This window comes from Pteropus alecto, unplaced genomic scaffold (genome assembly GCF_000325575.1).
Source record: "Pteropus alecto unplaced genomic scaffold, ASM32557v1 scaffold42, whole genome shotgun sequence".
Lineage (NCBI taxonomy): Eukaryota > Metazoa > Chordata > Mammalia > Chiroptera > Pteropodidae > Pteropus > Pteropus alecto.
The window spans coordinates 15,936,387-15,951,544 of record NW_006434825.1 but is presented as its reverse complement, the minus strand read 5'-3'; the positions used below and the strand labels follow the sequence as shown (position 1 = coordinate 15,951,544).

The window sequence follows — 15,158 nt, the reverse complement described above, 5'->3', positions numbered from 1 at the left end:
ATGAGAAGGAACAGCTAATCAAGCAGGAGGAGAACCAGGGGAAGGTAGTCTCCTGGAAGCCATGTGAGGAAGTACTTGTTCAAAGTGTCGGATGCTACCAACAGCTCAGCTATGATGGGTGAGAACAGGCCACTGAATGTGGAACAATGTAGTATTGGTGTAAAGAGAGTCAAGTAGATCAGTGGACAAGAATAGACCTACACAATAGACTTACACATGTATGATTAATTAGTTTTTGACCAAATTACAAAGGCAATTCAATGGAGAAAGGATAATCTTTTCAACAAATGGTGCTAGAACAACTGGATATCCATATACGACAATTCAATGGAGAAAGGATAATCTTTTCAACAAACTGGATATCTATATATAAAAAACTAAAATAAAATGAATTTTAATCCATATCTTGTATTACATATAAAACTCTAAACAGATTAAAGATCTCAATATAAAACTTGGGTCTTGAATATATAAAAAGTTCTCAAAACTCAATAATGAGAAAACAAACAACCCAACTAAAAATAGATTTGAACAGATACATATGGATGGCAAATAAGTGCATGAAAAGATTCTCAACATCATTAGGCATTAGGGAAATGTAAATTAAAAATCACAATGATGTATCACTGCACACCTATTAGAATGACTACAATACAAAAAAGAAACGAACTGTATCAAGAGTTGGTAAGGGTGTGATGCAAGTAGAAATGTCAGACATTGCTGGTGGGAATGCAAGATGGCCCAACCACTCTGGAAAACAGTTTGGTAGGTTCTTAAGAAGGTGAATATATACCTACCCTGTGACCTGGCCATTCCACTCCTAGGTATTTACCCAAGAAAAGGAAAGCATATGTTCATGCCCATGTGTGTACGTGTTCATAGCATGCTGTACGATTCCATTTATATACATTCTTGACATAACAAAAGTATAGAGATGGAGATCAGGGATCATTCTTACCATAAGCAGGTTGCCAGGAACACAGCTGACAGTGCCCTGTTAGGTTTCTAGGAACACAGAGCTAGCAGGAGGTTAGCCCAAGGCCATTAAAAAAACAACAATGTAGTAAAGGTGTTTACCCTTCACTCACAGCTTATAACAGTATTTGAGCTAACCAGAGATGTCAATGCGAGCTTCCCTGAGAATGTGATGCTGGAGTTGAGAGCTGAAGAATGAACAGGAATTAACTAAATAAAGAGGGGAAAATGAATATTCCAGACCTGGGAATAGCATGTGCAAAGGCCCTGTGCGGGGAGGGGCAGGTCTGAATGTTTGACGTGGGCACCAAGGGCAGTTTGAACAGAGCCACCCGGAAGGCCTGGCTGAGTTCACTTGTGGGGCTTGCTAGGCCCATTCTGGCCACTGGCCCATGTGTGGGCAGCTCTTACTGACCTCTTTTACTGCAGGTGGTCCCACACAGACTCCAGACAGGGTGAGGCTCAGAGGACTGCCTCCCTGGATGAAGCAGAGCAAATTTTTGTAGAGACTCTCCTTGCCCACCTCGGTGGGATGATAGATCACTTCAAGAGAAACCTCCATGCCTGCAGTGATATAGCCTTCTTCCGGGCTGATGGAGAAATGAGGCCTAAATTTTCTGACATCCCATTTAAACCTTTTCCAAGACAAAAGAAGATAAAGAAAACAGTTTACTAGTATCCTGAGGGTATCCTCAATGCTGCTGAGAACGAGACTTTGCCTGGGCTTTTAGCTTGGAGGCTCACCCCTTTATATACTCCATGAGACTGGGAAGGAGAAAGATTGTCGGGTAAAGCAGAGGCAGGTGCGCACAAGGACAAGGTCACTTCACTCCTGGGTAAGATGACTCGGCTTTCCCTCAGAGCTGATCAAGGAGGGAAGTGGCTGCATCTTATCTTATTGCCCAGAGTGACACATCGGGGAGCATGCACATGAACATGCGTACACATGTATACCCAAGGTCGCACAGCCAGCAAGTAGCTGAGCTAGGACTAGAATCCTCCTGAGACTGCCTGCAGGTCCGGCAGGGTGGAGGCAGTCCCTTCATGTGAGAGTTACACCTGCTCTTGATGGCACTGGGATCCTGTGTGGTCATCCCAATGTGGTCTGGCGCTAGATTCAGGCAAGAGATAAGAGGGTGAACGATGCAGCCAGTGTTTCCAGTGCCAGGGCTGCCACGCTGCCCCCTGCAGATGTGTGCCGTGCAGCCTGCATAGCTATGGTGGCATGAGGCCAGAGACTGAAAGGAGAGTTGCCACAGGTACACCTGGGTTCCAATCCCATCTTTGTCACTTCCTGGATGTGTGGACCTGACCATTTTGAGCTTCAACTTCATCTGTGAAATAGGGACAATACAGTACTTACCTTAGAGGGTCCTGGAATAATCAAATGGGATCTTTTGTACGAATGCTTAGCATTGCGCCTGTGCATTTTAAGTTCTTGCTAAATGCAGGATTTTGGAAAAGTTACTTAATCTCTTTTATCTCAGTTTTCTCATCTGTAAAATGGATCACTCACAGTGTCAGTCTCAAAGAATTGTTGGGATTAAATGAGATGAGCCATGTAAAGAGCTTATGACAGGTACTGAGCAAATGTTATCTGTCATATTACTCTTAGTAATCATGGCAGTAGCCATCACTGCGGACAGGCCATTGCTGTCACATTTTCAGGGAAGGGAGGAGATGTGAAGGGAGGGGAAAGAAAAGGTGGCCACACTTGTAAAACAAACGTCTAATTCAAATCCAGGGTCAGAGCTCTCAGCTTCCGCTCCTACCTTGCACCCACGTCGCCCGTGTTCAACATAAGGATGCGACGTGTGGCTTGTGTCTGACATATGACTGGTCCAAAGGGAAGATGCTCCTGGTCCAGGGAGATCTCCAGGGCCTGGCAGCAGCCGCTGAGGAGGAAGAGGGGGCGCAGAAGCCCCATGCTTTCCATGAACACTTCCTCAGAGAAGGGAGGTATGCGCTTCTTCGGGGCGAAGATGACCTCCAGCTTACAGACTTCTTTGGGCTTCAGAGTGATGCTGTGGGATGGTGTCAAGGTGATGACCTGGACAGAATGATAAGGACTTAATAGCTGAGGACAGCGGGGCTTCTGAGGCCACCATTCCTGGAGATCTTACTGCTGGGGCTGTAACAGCCCAGGGGTCAAATCTCTCTTCTCTCCCTTACCAGCTGCGTCATCTTTGATAAGTTATTTAAAGTCCCTGTAACTTAGATTCTGATCATCTGTGTAAAATGTGTGGCACATAATAGGCATTCAATATAGGTTAATTCTTTTTCCAGCTCCTTGCAAATAATTTCTACTCTCTGGTGGAGGAAATAGCAAGATGAAATAGAAAAACTTGGTGCTCTAGTGATTTTCTGGGGAGCGCTCCCTAGGCGACCTGCATCACACTTCCCAGTGTGCTTCTTACAATGCGGATTCCTGGGTCCTACCCCAGGTTGACTGGATCAGTGTCCTTGGGGGATCCTGGAACCTGCCTTCTCAAAAATGCCCTAGATGACTGGTGTATTCTAAAATTTGAATTTGTATGGTCTTCCTCCTTTGTTCTGGTAAAAAGCAAGTCAAAATCAGCTTTAAGGAAGCCAAACCCCTTTTCGCCCTTGAGCTCCCTTTGGTACAGAGCACTGAGCACTCACCAGCAAGGGGCCTGAGGCAGCAGGGAGTTAGTTACAGGCTGAGAAGCTGCCATAGGAAAGTGATCCTAGAGAGTTCCCAAACACAGTGATGTTGGAAACCAGTCCCAGGGTGATGGTGTCAGCACGGCACTCTGGCAGCTTGAGTCTGATCACCCAAAGAAGCAGAATGGGTACAGCCAGATAGTTAGGGGCCCCGACCCACTGGAACCAAGGAGTTTAATTTGGATTAGTGAGGAAAGGGAAGTAACAAGTTTGCTCTCTTACTCTGGGTGGCAAAGTGGGCAATGTGGGGTCCTGGGCTGAGGTGCCCACTAGGTCTCTTGCTTTGGCTGGCCTCTTACAGCCAGTTTTTCTGTATCCTGCATCCCCAGGTGATCCGCAGAACTCCTGCCACACTGAATCACATCGAGGTTTCCAAAAGCACTGACTCTTTCCATCCTATATACCTTTGCCTGCCAGAGCACCCTCTCCAACCTGCCTGCCTGGGAGACACCTCTTCACCCTGTAAAACTCAGGACAGACCTCTCTCTCCACTGTGGGGTCTTCCAGGGTCCCAAACCTCCCTCCGAGCAGCCCCTTCCTGGTCCTTGGGAGGTAATTAGGTGTAGATGAGGTCCTGAGAGGGGACCCTGCGGTGGTCTTAGTGCCCTTACACGAAGAGACCCCAGAGAGCTCAGTCTTGCTTACTCTCTGCTGTGTGAGCATCTACGAACTGAGAGAGTCCTCGTCAGAAACTCGCCAGGCTGGCTCTCAGATCTCAGGCTTCTGGCTTCCAGAACTGTGAGAAAATCAATGTCTGCCCTTTAAGCCACTTGGTCTATGGTATTTTGTTATGGCAGCCCAAGGTGACTAATATACACCTTTATATTTCCAGCACCTAACTCGTATTTACTGAGTAAGAATGAATTGAATGAAGTGGTGGATAAGTTCACCCTCGGAGTGAAACTCTAGGTTCATTTCAAAGGGCCATCCAGATACTGATGACTGTAAGATGGGGAGCAGGTGGCCAGCACTGGTGGCTTCTCTCTCCAGGGAACTCAAGGATGTGGCTTTAGCAACAAGCACGCTTCTTTTACACAGCTGACGGGTGTGTAAAGGGAGACAGCCTTTCAGGGAGCAGATTGGTGACGTGTATGGAAACATATTCTTCCTTTCAATGCAACAAGCCCACTCCTAGGAATCTGTCTTAAGCAGAGAGTCATGGACGCACACAAAAGTTTGGTTATGTGGATATTACAATGTTGTTTGTAATACAAAACATTAGAAACACCTGAAATGAGCAGAAATAGGGAATAGGTCTAGCTACATAATGGAGGTAGCAATGAACACATGACATTGAAGGACATGGAACATGTTTCTAATATATTACTAAACGATTAAAGCACGTTTCAAAACACTATGAACATTGTAATTTTTTTTCTGTAAAAAAAGTGTAGGAAAAACACTGGAAAGACGGGCACCAAAACATTACGTGATTATTTCTGGGTATGAGATTATGGGCAAAATGTTTTTTTTTTTTTTTTATGATTTTCCATATTTTTCAAATTTTCTACAATGAAATCTCTGTCTAGACCTTAGAATCCAGATTCACTGAAGCGTATCTCTTTCTGTTTCCCTCTGTTGCCCTTAGAGAGGGGGGCAGCTTCTCTAAGCCTTGGCGTCCTTACATGTAAAATGAGAATGAGAGCACTAACCCTGCTCTGTTTCCGTGAAGATGGTCAGAGGCGGCACATGGATTGCTCTCAGAAAGTGGAAGGTGCGGGAGACCCGTGAGCTGTTAGTGCTGCTAGCGCAGTCATCTGTACCACTGGGAGCCCTACGTACCAACCTTGGGTTCCTGGAGTTCTGGGACCGAAAACAGGATCGACTGGATAAATGTGAGCGGGGCCTGGCTGTTGTTCATGACGGAAACTGTTTTTTTCACAACCTGTCCTGGCAGGACGGCTCCTAACTTCACAATCCTATTGGCTGGATCTAGGACTAAAATCTGGGCGACAAAAAAGAGCAGGGAGGGAGGGTTCATCAGTTAATGGGAAAAATAAATATGACACATCTACCCTGGTGAGCCAAGGTGGTCCCTCTCTTTCAGAGTCCCGCATTTACTCGCTCGGTAAACATTTATGTGCATAAAATGCCCACTAGACAACTTACCACACAATTACATTGTTATAACCGGGTTAAAAGATGTGAAGGAAAAGCTCAGGGTACCTGGAGAGCGTATTACTGGGGGCCGAGCTAGACTGGGAGTCTGCGGAGGCCCCCCTGAGGGAGGCATGTTCGCACTGAGAGCTAAAAGAAGGGTAGGATCTAGTCACTTTGTCAGGGTGGGTGTGGGGTTGCAGAGCACCCCTGGGGGTGGAGACCCCAACATCAAGGCCCTGAGCCAGAGGGAGTGGCCCAGTCAAGGCCTGTGGCTGGGAGTGAGGGAGACCTGAGAAGATGAAGTCTGGAGGGTTGGTCAGGTTTTATTCCAGGAGGAGCAGGAAGCAGGAGCACCCCAGTCAAATGTGTATTTCATGAGAGAGAGCGCTCAGCTCCCTCCTCTGTGGAATGGACTGGAAGAAGGCAAGAGAGAAAGCCTTGAGGTGTGAGAGATGACCGTGATTTGAACTAGAAGGATGGCAGTAGAGGCGGAAAAGTAAATACTCTTCAAAATCCTCATCGAACAAAGTGTTGGCCTGGATCGGTGCAGGTCAGGCTGGGCCTTGCCTCCAGAGTGGCACTGACCCACAACGAGCAACACCCACTGGTCACTGTCATTCGATCAGTCACTAAACTGCACCTGTTCTCTCCAGCTATCTTTATATCTTGCTCACATGTTTTCATTTTGTCTAAAAAAGAGAGTCAGTCTCCAGCACCAGCCTGTGAGCCCCTGGAAGTCAGAGAACATGTTTAAGTCACCTCTGGATTTCCCTGAAGTACCTAACATGCAATGGGGCTGAGCGAGGGGGTGAAAGAATGATCCAACGAATGAATCAGTGACATCCGAGGAGAGCCTGTCACTGGCTTAGCCACAGACACACCAGACGGCATTGTTCTGTTGCTCCTCTGGCTTGATGGGAAGGATGCCAGAAATACACTCCTCTTACTTTCTCTTGGTTGCTGAAATGTCCCATACATTCCTGACAATCTCGGGAGGTCTTCGGTGTTCTAAAACCTCCTATTAAATGCAATGCTTCCACCAGACAGACACCTTAAATGTTTACCGGTCACAGAGGAGAAAGAGATTGTAGCAGGGCTGGACCAGTCCTTTCTATTAGGAGCACATGGTTAGAAGGAATGTTCTCAATCAAATATAATCCTGGGACCTGCGGCTGGCTGAAGAACGTTAATCACTGTGGTGTTAAGGAAAGATATTCCATAACTGAAAAATATCTGCATACATTACTTAAAACAAATCTTGCCCATTAAATCTGAAAACAAAACATGCCATAATGTGGGAGAAGAAGGACATGCTTGGGATCCTGCATCTGATAGTTTTAAACTTTTCCAAGAATGTGTCTCTAGTGCTTGGGTCCTTTGATATAGTAAAGTTTGGTACTGAGTAAGATCTATGGTTCACTTGAGCCTGTTTTGACAATTCACCCCTGAGTGGCTGACTTCTGACAGAGCAGCTTGGGGGCAGATGTAGAGAGGGAGTGGGTGTGGGCTCAGGGGGGCCAAGGTAACTGGGAAGGGCGAGGAGGAGGGGGCCGGTCCGAGGATCTCCCAAACCTCCCTTACCTTCATTGCGGTGCCTTTCCCTTTGATTTCAACTACTTGCTGGGAGAGCCCATTGATTTCAAAGGGGATGAGTTCTCGATAATTGATACTTTCTCGAGGATAAAAGGTGATTGGAATCTCCAGGGCCTTTCCTGGCTTTATCACATCAACACGGAAGTTCACCTCGAGGTGGGTGGTATTGGTGTACAAGCAATCTATGCTGGAGAACATCAGGAGGAAGGTGTGTCAGGTCTGCGAAGCCTTACCCGGAGGGACCGATTCCGTCCCCCTCTCTCTGACCTGGGTCCTGATGGGTCTCCTGCCCTGCTGTCCGAGAGTCATAGAATTTAAGGGCTGAAAGGGACCTCGGCAATAATCCAGCCCGCATTCTCCGGAGCATAGTCAAGTTGCTGACCCCAAATCACACCCCGAGATCCTGGCAGAACTGAGGCTCAGACTCAAAGTCCCATGACCCCTTTCCCCAGTGCTCTTCCCACTCTATTCCTTCTCTCTTTCTTGATAACGCAGTTCATGTTTTGTTCTTCTCATAAGAAGGAAGTGCTTCCTGAAGTAATTGGCTGGCAAAGCACAGAGGAGAGGAGTATTCTTGAGTCAGACAGATAGGAGTTTGGATCCAGGCTCTATCCCTAACTAGACACGTGACCTTAGAAAAGTTACTTAGCCATTTGAGTCTCAGTTTCCTTATCTGTAAAGTGGGAGTAGTGACAGTGACCTCATAAGGTTGTTGTGAGGATTACATGAGATAGAGTGACTAAATCAGTCGCTATACAGGCCACACAAGAAACATCCCATAAAGGTGAGCTAATATTATTCTGACTAATTGCTCAACTAGAAGGGATCTTCAAAGATCGTGTCTGCCCTACTCTACCCATGGGTGGGAAGGCACTTGGACCTATTACAACCTCTCTGTGGGCCTCACGTGCTTAGAGGAGTACAGCTAGGCCAACACGTAGAGCTTAATGCTGTAAACAAAGCAAGACTCAGATTAAATGAAATCATGCAAGAAAAAGTATAGGTAGATAAGATTTTTAAATTAGTATTTAAAGTTACACTCTTGTAACTTAATATTTAGGATTAGCACCACCACCACACCACAGCAGCAGCGGATTACAATAATTGAGCATTTCCAACATTCCAGGCACCGTTCTAAGTACTATCTCTAGAAGAACTAATTTGATCCTTCTAATAACCCTATAGGGGAGGTACTATTATTATATCCTGCTTTGGGCAAAAAGACAGAGGCACAGAAAGTTTAAAAATTTTGCCCAACGTCACATAGCTAGAGAAGAGCTGGGATTCAAACTTAGACTTGTGCTAATAATACAGTAGCCACTAAGTACGTGACGGTTTAAATTAAAATTAAAATGAATTAAAATTAAATACAAAATTCAGTTCCTCACTTGCACTAGCCAAATTTCAAGTGCTCCATAGCCACATGCAGCTGTAGGCCGCCATATTGGACAATGCAGATATATAACATTTTTATCATCAAAGAAAATCCTACTGTATAGTAGTAATCTAGAGAGCTTTGAATAAACACAGGTCCCTGGGCCAGTCTTGAGAGATGCTGTTTTGTTAGGTTTGTAATAGAGCCCAGAGACCTGAACTGGAACATTCTACACAGGGATGGTGCTGTGAGGCTGGATTTGGATCAAAAGGCTTAGGCTCATTATAGATCTACCATTTGCTGCAAGGTCACTGGCCTAAGACATTCACTTTTTAACTCCCCAAACTTCAGTGAATGGAAGCCATCTACCCGCTCATCAAGTCATTTAGCATTGCTCTCCTCACTTCAAGAAGAGATTTTTAGCAGAGTATCTCGTGGCTGTCCAAATGTCAGTACTAGCGGTGGGGAAAGGAGACTGGGGATTCATGCCCATCTGTGTTTGACTCATTCCCGTAACCCTTCTTTTCTTGTCATGGCTGGACTTCATCTGTGTGAAGGCTGTAGGACCCCAGGGAGCTGCAGAATCATCTGGAAGCTCTGGGAAGTCTGCTTACCTCATAGACGTTTCTTCCTTGTTGGCGATGACCAGGGTTTGTTTGTACGGGGGCATCCCGGCTTGGTAGATGAAGCAGGTCCCAAAGTCGTAGCTGGTGAAGGAGAAATGGATGGCCGGGCTCACGGCACAGCCTGAGATGCTGCATATAAATGTTAGACCGTGGCTGATCTGTGGGGAGGGAATGGCAGGTGGAACGTGATTAGGAGACATGGGAGGAAAGAGCCCTTATAAAGTCCTCAGGTGAAAGAGGGAGGCAGTCGGGCATTTAAAAAAACACAGGGTTCCATCTGCAGAGATTTTGATTCATAGGTTAGAGGTTTGTTTAAGAGAAGCAAGGCGGGTTGCTCTGCAATCAGATCCTACACTGGCTCTTGCTTTGCACCTGAAGCAATGATTCGGGTTGAAGGTGGAGGGGTATGGCAGAGACTGTTAGTTACTACCAAACATCTGATTCCCAAGGCTTCCTTATTGGTGGGCCTCTAATGGGTTGTCAGTGTGTTTAGGTGAAAATATCTGATTTCTCATTAAACATTAAAAAAAATTAAATTTATATTAGTTATATTTTTTAAACATTAAAAAAATTAACTTGATATTAGTTAATAACATTATACAATGTCAGGTATACAACTTTATAATACAACATCTGTATACTCTATATGTGCTCCCCACCCAAAGTTTAATACCCTTCCATCACCTTGTATCTGACCCCCTTTACCCTCTTGGTCCTCCCCCCAGCCCCTTTCCCCTCTGGTAACTACCATTCCATTGTCTGCATCTATTAGTCTGGTTTTTTTTTGTTCATTTGTATGTTTGTCTTGTTTGTTCATATGTTGATTTTTGTTTTATATACCACATATGAGTAACATCATACGATATCTAAGTGTCCTTTGATGGCTGATTGGTTAAAAAAGATGTGGTACATATATACAATGGAATACTACCCAGCCATAAAGAAGATGAAATATTGCCATATACAACAACATGGATGGATCTTGAGCATATTATGCTAAGTGAAACAAGTCAGAGAGAAAAGGACAAACACCATATGATTTTCCATTCTTCCTTGTAGCTAAGGGTGGCTATCGGATATAGCTCTGGCCATCAGGATGTAAACAGAAGGTATCTTATTTTGAATAAAGGGTCAAAATCTTGCTGGGAAAGTTTTTTGCCTTCAGTCTCTTCCCCTTATTTCCACTCTGAAATGCAGGCATAGGGCTGCAGGAGGGATGGTTATCTTATGACCAGGAGATGACAGAAATGAAGTCAAAGGCCAAAATGCCAAGGGTAAAAGAATGTAAAAACAGAAGGCATATGGGTCACTTCCTGGACTCTCAACCACAAGATAATGCATATGCCCATTGGTACATAAACCTAATATGCTCTTCAAAAACTTCTAATATGAAATTTAATAAATTGATGGTTAAAACAAAATATCTAATATTCATCCTAAACATCATTAGAATAAACATTATAACAGTCCTTGGTATAAGTTTTCATAAATGACTTCATAAATTTAAAAACATTTTCTTATTTAAGGCTTTTATTGATCTATCTATAGATTTTATTTATTTATTTGTTTGTTTATTTGTTTGTTTGTTTATAATGGTGGGTTTAATCTGCGACCTTGTTTCTAGGTTGCAAAGAGGCAAAAATATTTCAAGATACCAGAGATATTTCCATAACAAAATAATTAACATATTTCTTTATATATTCAGCTAGCCAGGCTGGAAGACATTTTCTTACTAACAAGGTTGTCATTTTCTATTTCTTTTTTCTTTTTCAGTTAGAGTTGACATTCAATATTATTTTATATTAGTTTATATTATATAGTGGTTAGACACCTATGTAATTTATGAAGTGATCTTCCCGATTAGTCTAGTACCCACCTGGCACTATACATGGTCATTATAGTATTATTGACTATATTCCCTATGCTGTACTTCACATCCCCATCTTATTTAAGGCTTTTAAAATCTTTACATTTTGTGAGTGATTTTCTGAAAAAAGGTTAAAATTTACTACCTTCATCTTTTCTGTCAATTAGAGTAGGAAGATCTATGAAATTTAATGTTTCTTTTTGCTGTAAGAAATTAAAGTCTGAAAAAGCCCCTTCTGAGGCCACATGTCTGGAAATTCTCAGGGGAGGTAGCTGTAACTCTGCCACTGGGTTCCAGGCTAGAAGTTTTAGTTTTGTTTTTAGACTTCGCTATGATTTAATTTCCCTCTAAATTATGGAATTCACCTTGGGTTCCAGTTGTTTTACCCTGATTCACAGCCCCCTGTGAATCAACTTCTTCTTAAGGAGTTGAATAAAGATAATCTTTTCATCAGATTGTTTCTTTTGTTGTACAGAAGTTTTTTAGTTTGAGGGAGTCTCACTTTTATTTTTTTTTTTTCTTGCCTGTGTTTTTGGTGTCAAATCCATGAAAACATGCCAAGACCAATGTCATGAAGCTTTCCCCCTATGTTTTCTTCTAGGAGTTCTACAGTTTCAGGTCTTTAAGTCTTTAATCCATTTTGAGTTGATTTTTGTGTATGATGTAAAAGGGTCCAATTTCATTCTTTTGCATGTGGATATCCAGTTTTCCCAACACCATTTGTTGAAGAGACTGTCCTTTCCTCACTGTGTATACTGGGCACCCTTGTCAGAGATCAGTTGACTATATATGTGTGAATTTATTTCTGGGCTCTCTATTCTGTTACATTGGTTTATATGTCTGTATTTATGCCAGTATTATATAATTTTGATGACTGTGGATTTGTAATATATTTTGAAATCAGGAAATGTGATGCCTCTAGTCTTGTTCTTTCATAGGATTGATTTGGCTATTTGTGGTCTTGCATGATTCTGTATGAGTTGTAGAATTGTTTTTTCTATATCTGTAAAAAATGCCATTGGGATTTTGATAGGGACTTCATCGAATGGGTGATATAGACATTGTAATATTAAGTCTTCCAATCTATGAACACAGGAAGTCTTTCCATTTCTTCGTATCTTTAATTTCCTTCATCAACATTTTGTAGTTTTTAATATACAAGTATTTCGCCTCCTTAAATTTATTCCTAAGAATTTTATTCTTATTTTAGTGCTATTATAAATGGATTTTCATAATTTCCTTTTCAGATAGTTTGTTGTTAGTGTACAGAAAAGCAACTGATTTTTGTATGTTGATTTTGTATTCTGCAACTTTACTGAATTCGTTTATTAGTTCTAACAGATTTTTTTGTGGAGATTAAAAAAAAATGCTCCTAGGATTGCTGCAAGCCTGTGGTTAATTTTGAGAGTCCCGAAAAAGTTGATTTTGATAGTTTTTGCCAGTGTTGCTATGGAAGAGCAGCTTTTTCAAAGCTCTCTCTCTCTCCGCCTCCCAAATATCTCCCTTATTTATTTTAATGCATGATATTCCAGTGCACGGATGGTCAACTGCTTTTCAATTGACACTTACTCACCAGGCACCTCCACCATGGTTGAGGCTGTTATAACAGAGATTGCGGGACTATCTCCACGACAGAACCACTCTCCAGAAGCTTCTGGCGGGGTGGAGAAGACCAGGAGCACACAGGAGAGTTAATTTGCCAAGACAGAATACTGTGTGAGTGCATTCAGTGCTGGCCATGTTAAATGGTCTCACCTTGATTCTGAGTTCTAGGCCCTTCAAGACACACTTCTTAAACGGATGGAAAGACAGGGAGGCAGCTGTACTCTGCCCTACATCCACACTGCCATCGATGGGTGAAAACTCCAAGTATTGCAGCAGGGCTTTGGGGCCAGATAGCTCTGCCTGGAAGCTGAAGGTGAACTTTCCAGTGTTGATAAAGGTGAATTCACACCGGACACATTCATTCAACTCCACCTGAGAGGCAGACAACAGAGCAGCATGTTGAGTGAATGCAAACCATGGTTTCATCTCTGGGATCAGGGTATGTAACATGTTGGGGGAAAATATCTTTTGAGAAATAGGAATGGCAGGTGATGTTAGTGAGTTGAGTATGATTAGATTAACGTGGTCAGATATTCCATCGAGAGCTACTAAGTGTTGGGGAGCCTCTCCTATCTGAAGAGTAAGATTGCAATCTCATCCTTAGACCTCCCTTGAAAGCCAAACATCCGTCCTGTATATTTAATATAAGCATTCTTCCCCTTCCCTACCACCTCTCCACCCCCGAAAAATAAAATAAAATAAAATAAAATAAGATAAAATAAATAAAACAAAATAAAAGGTTTTACATCAAAACTGTACACATTCTGGGGATGGAACTGCTCCTGGCATGTTTCTGTTCTTCTGGTTTCCCTGGCATTTGAAACAGAGAGATTCAGCTAATATTCATGGGTACTGCCTTTCCCAGTCAGTGTGGAAACCAAGAGAGAACAAGGCTCTTTCACACCTTTACCTCATAGAAGTTGACAATGGTGATCTGGTTGGAAGTCAAGAGAGTGCTCAAGCCAGTCCTGTCTTTGCACTTGATCTGTGCTTTCATAGTGTAGCCCTCAGCCTTGACATTTAAGGTCAAAGGGTGGGCTTTGTTTTTCACATTGCAGATCAAATTAAAGTTCACATCTCTTTCTTGCTTTGGTGTGAAGAAAATATCAATTGGTAACCTGGTCGGGGAAGAAGATAGCAGATTAGCTGACTAAGCCACTAGTTAAGACCTGCTAAAGAACATATGCCCAATGGATTAGCAGATACGCTATGAGGAAAAGGCATCATGACTCTAAATTATGATGAATTTTGGAGATTTGCCAGGTGAAGCAGGGCACTGCTTTATAAATTCACAAGTACAGTAGACAGTAAGGAAAAGAATATAAGGGAAAATATTGAAAACAAGGGCTTAAAATTCTAAATACTTCACAATTCATCAGGAAAATGAACAATAGGGAGTGAATAGGACAGAGATGGAACTGTTAATATCTAAATTTTAAAGGTGGAAGACTACAAAAGGGGCACTCTAAGGGAAACTGACTCTCCTGGCTGGCAGGCCTGGGGCTCCTACCATGTGGGGAGGTACAGTCCTAGGGGCCTTCTTTTTTCCTTACCTGGACAGTGGTGGAAGCCAGCCTTCCATAGGACATACGACCAGGTTGTCACTGAAACCCTCAGAATATCGGGAGTTGTCTTGAAAGGCAAAACTGAAGCCCTGTTCCTCCCTGTTGATGATCTGCACGGTCTCCCTGGCTTCCCGGCCTGAGGAGGAAATGCCGGTTCTCAGTGGTGTCCTCACACCTGCTCCTGAAGCATTCTCAACAGACGCCGCTCCGCAGGCAAGAGGAAGCCTCCTTAGAAGAGGTTCTCCAATTTCCTTTCTCTCCTCTTCCAAGCTTCTCAGCCTTCGACTACCCTTTTTCCATCCTTCTGCTTTACCAGTGACCTTCCTCCTCTGGAGGTAATTCTACCTCTTTCTTCTAGAACTTTACTCCATCAATTCCCTGCTCCTGGTATGTGGTCCTCTGCCTCAGCCACAGCTCTCCTGGGATTCTGGCAACACTGTTTTCCCTCCTTGTTCCTTCAGATTCGATGCCTTCCTGCTTTTGCTAATGGGGGCTTCACCCTCCCTGGTAGGCCCCTTAACTCTGCCCATATCTTTGTAAATAATCCCTGCATTGAACTCTTTAAATCAGACCTAAGGTATGTCATGAGTATCCTGTCAGGCCCTAATCCATCTCCTATCACTATTTTGCTTTTTCTTACTTTCTTCGACTATTGCAGAGGATTTATTTTTCCACATACGCTTTTGAATCATTTTAGCCAATTCTTCCTCCACCCCTGCATTCCTTTTAGGATTAAGGTTAACAGATTAAGCACATAATTTTTTAGT

At 43.3% G+C, this 15,158-nt stretch overlaps 1 protein-coding gene across 8 annotated transcripts in view; it reads right to left on the bottom strand.

Moving 5' to 3' along the window:
* Window positions 1-15,158, bottom strand: part of HYDIN (HYDIN, axonemal central pair apparatus protein) — a 337,481-nt gene that overhangs the window by 11,553 nt on the left and 310,770 nt on the right. For 7 of the 8 annotated variants that reach the window (XM_025045274.1, XM_025045278.1, XM_025045276.1 and 4 more), the window contains 8 exons: window positions 14,380-14,527; window positions 13,737-13,944; window positions 12,977-13,198; window positions 9,343-9,512; window positions 7,342-7,540; window positions 5,447-5,605; window positions 2,748-3,025; window positions 1,391-1,610 (listed from right to left, as the gene is read on the bottom strand). In XM_025045274.1, coding sequence (XP_024901042.1) covers window positions 1,391-1,610; window positions 2,748-3,025; window positions 5,447-5,605; window positions 7,342-7,540; window positions 9,343-9,512; window positions 12,977-13,198; window positions 13,737-13,944; window positions 14,380-14,527 — 1,604 coding nt within the window. Of the gene's footprint in view, window positions 1-1,390; window positions 1,611-2,747; window positions 3,026-5,446; window positions 5,606-7,341; window positions 7,541-9,342; window positions 9,513-12,976; window positions 13,199-13,736; window positions 13,945-14,379; window positions 14,528-15,158 lie in introns of those variants that run through there. The other variant, XM_025045280.1, reaches the window with a different exon arrangement.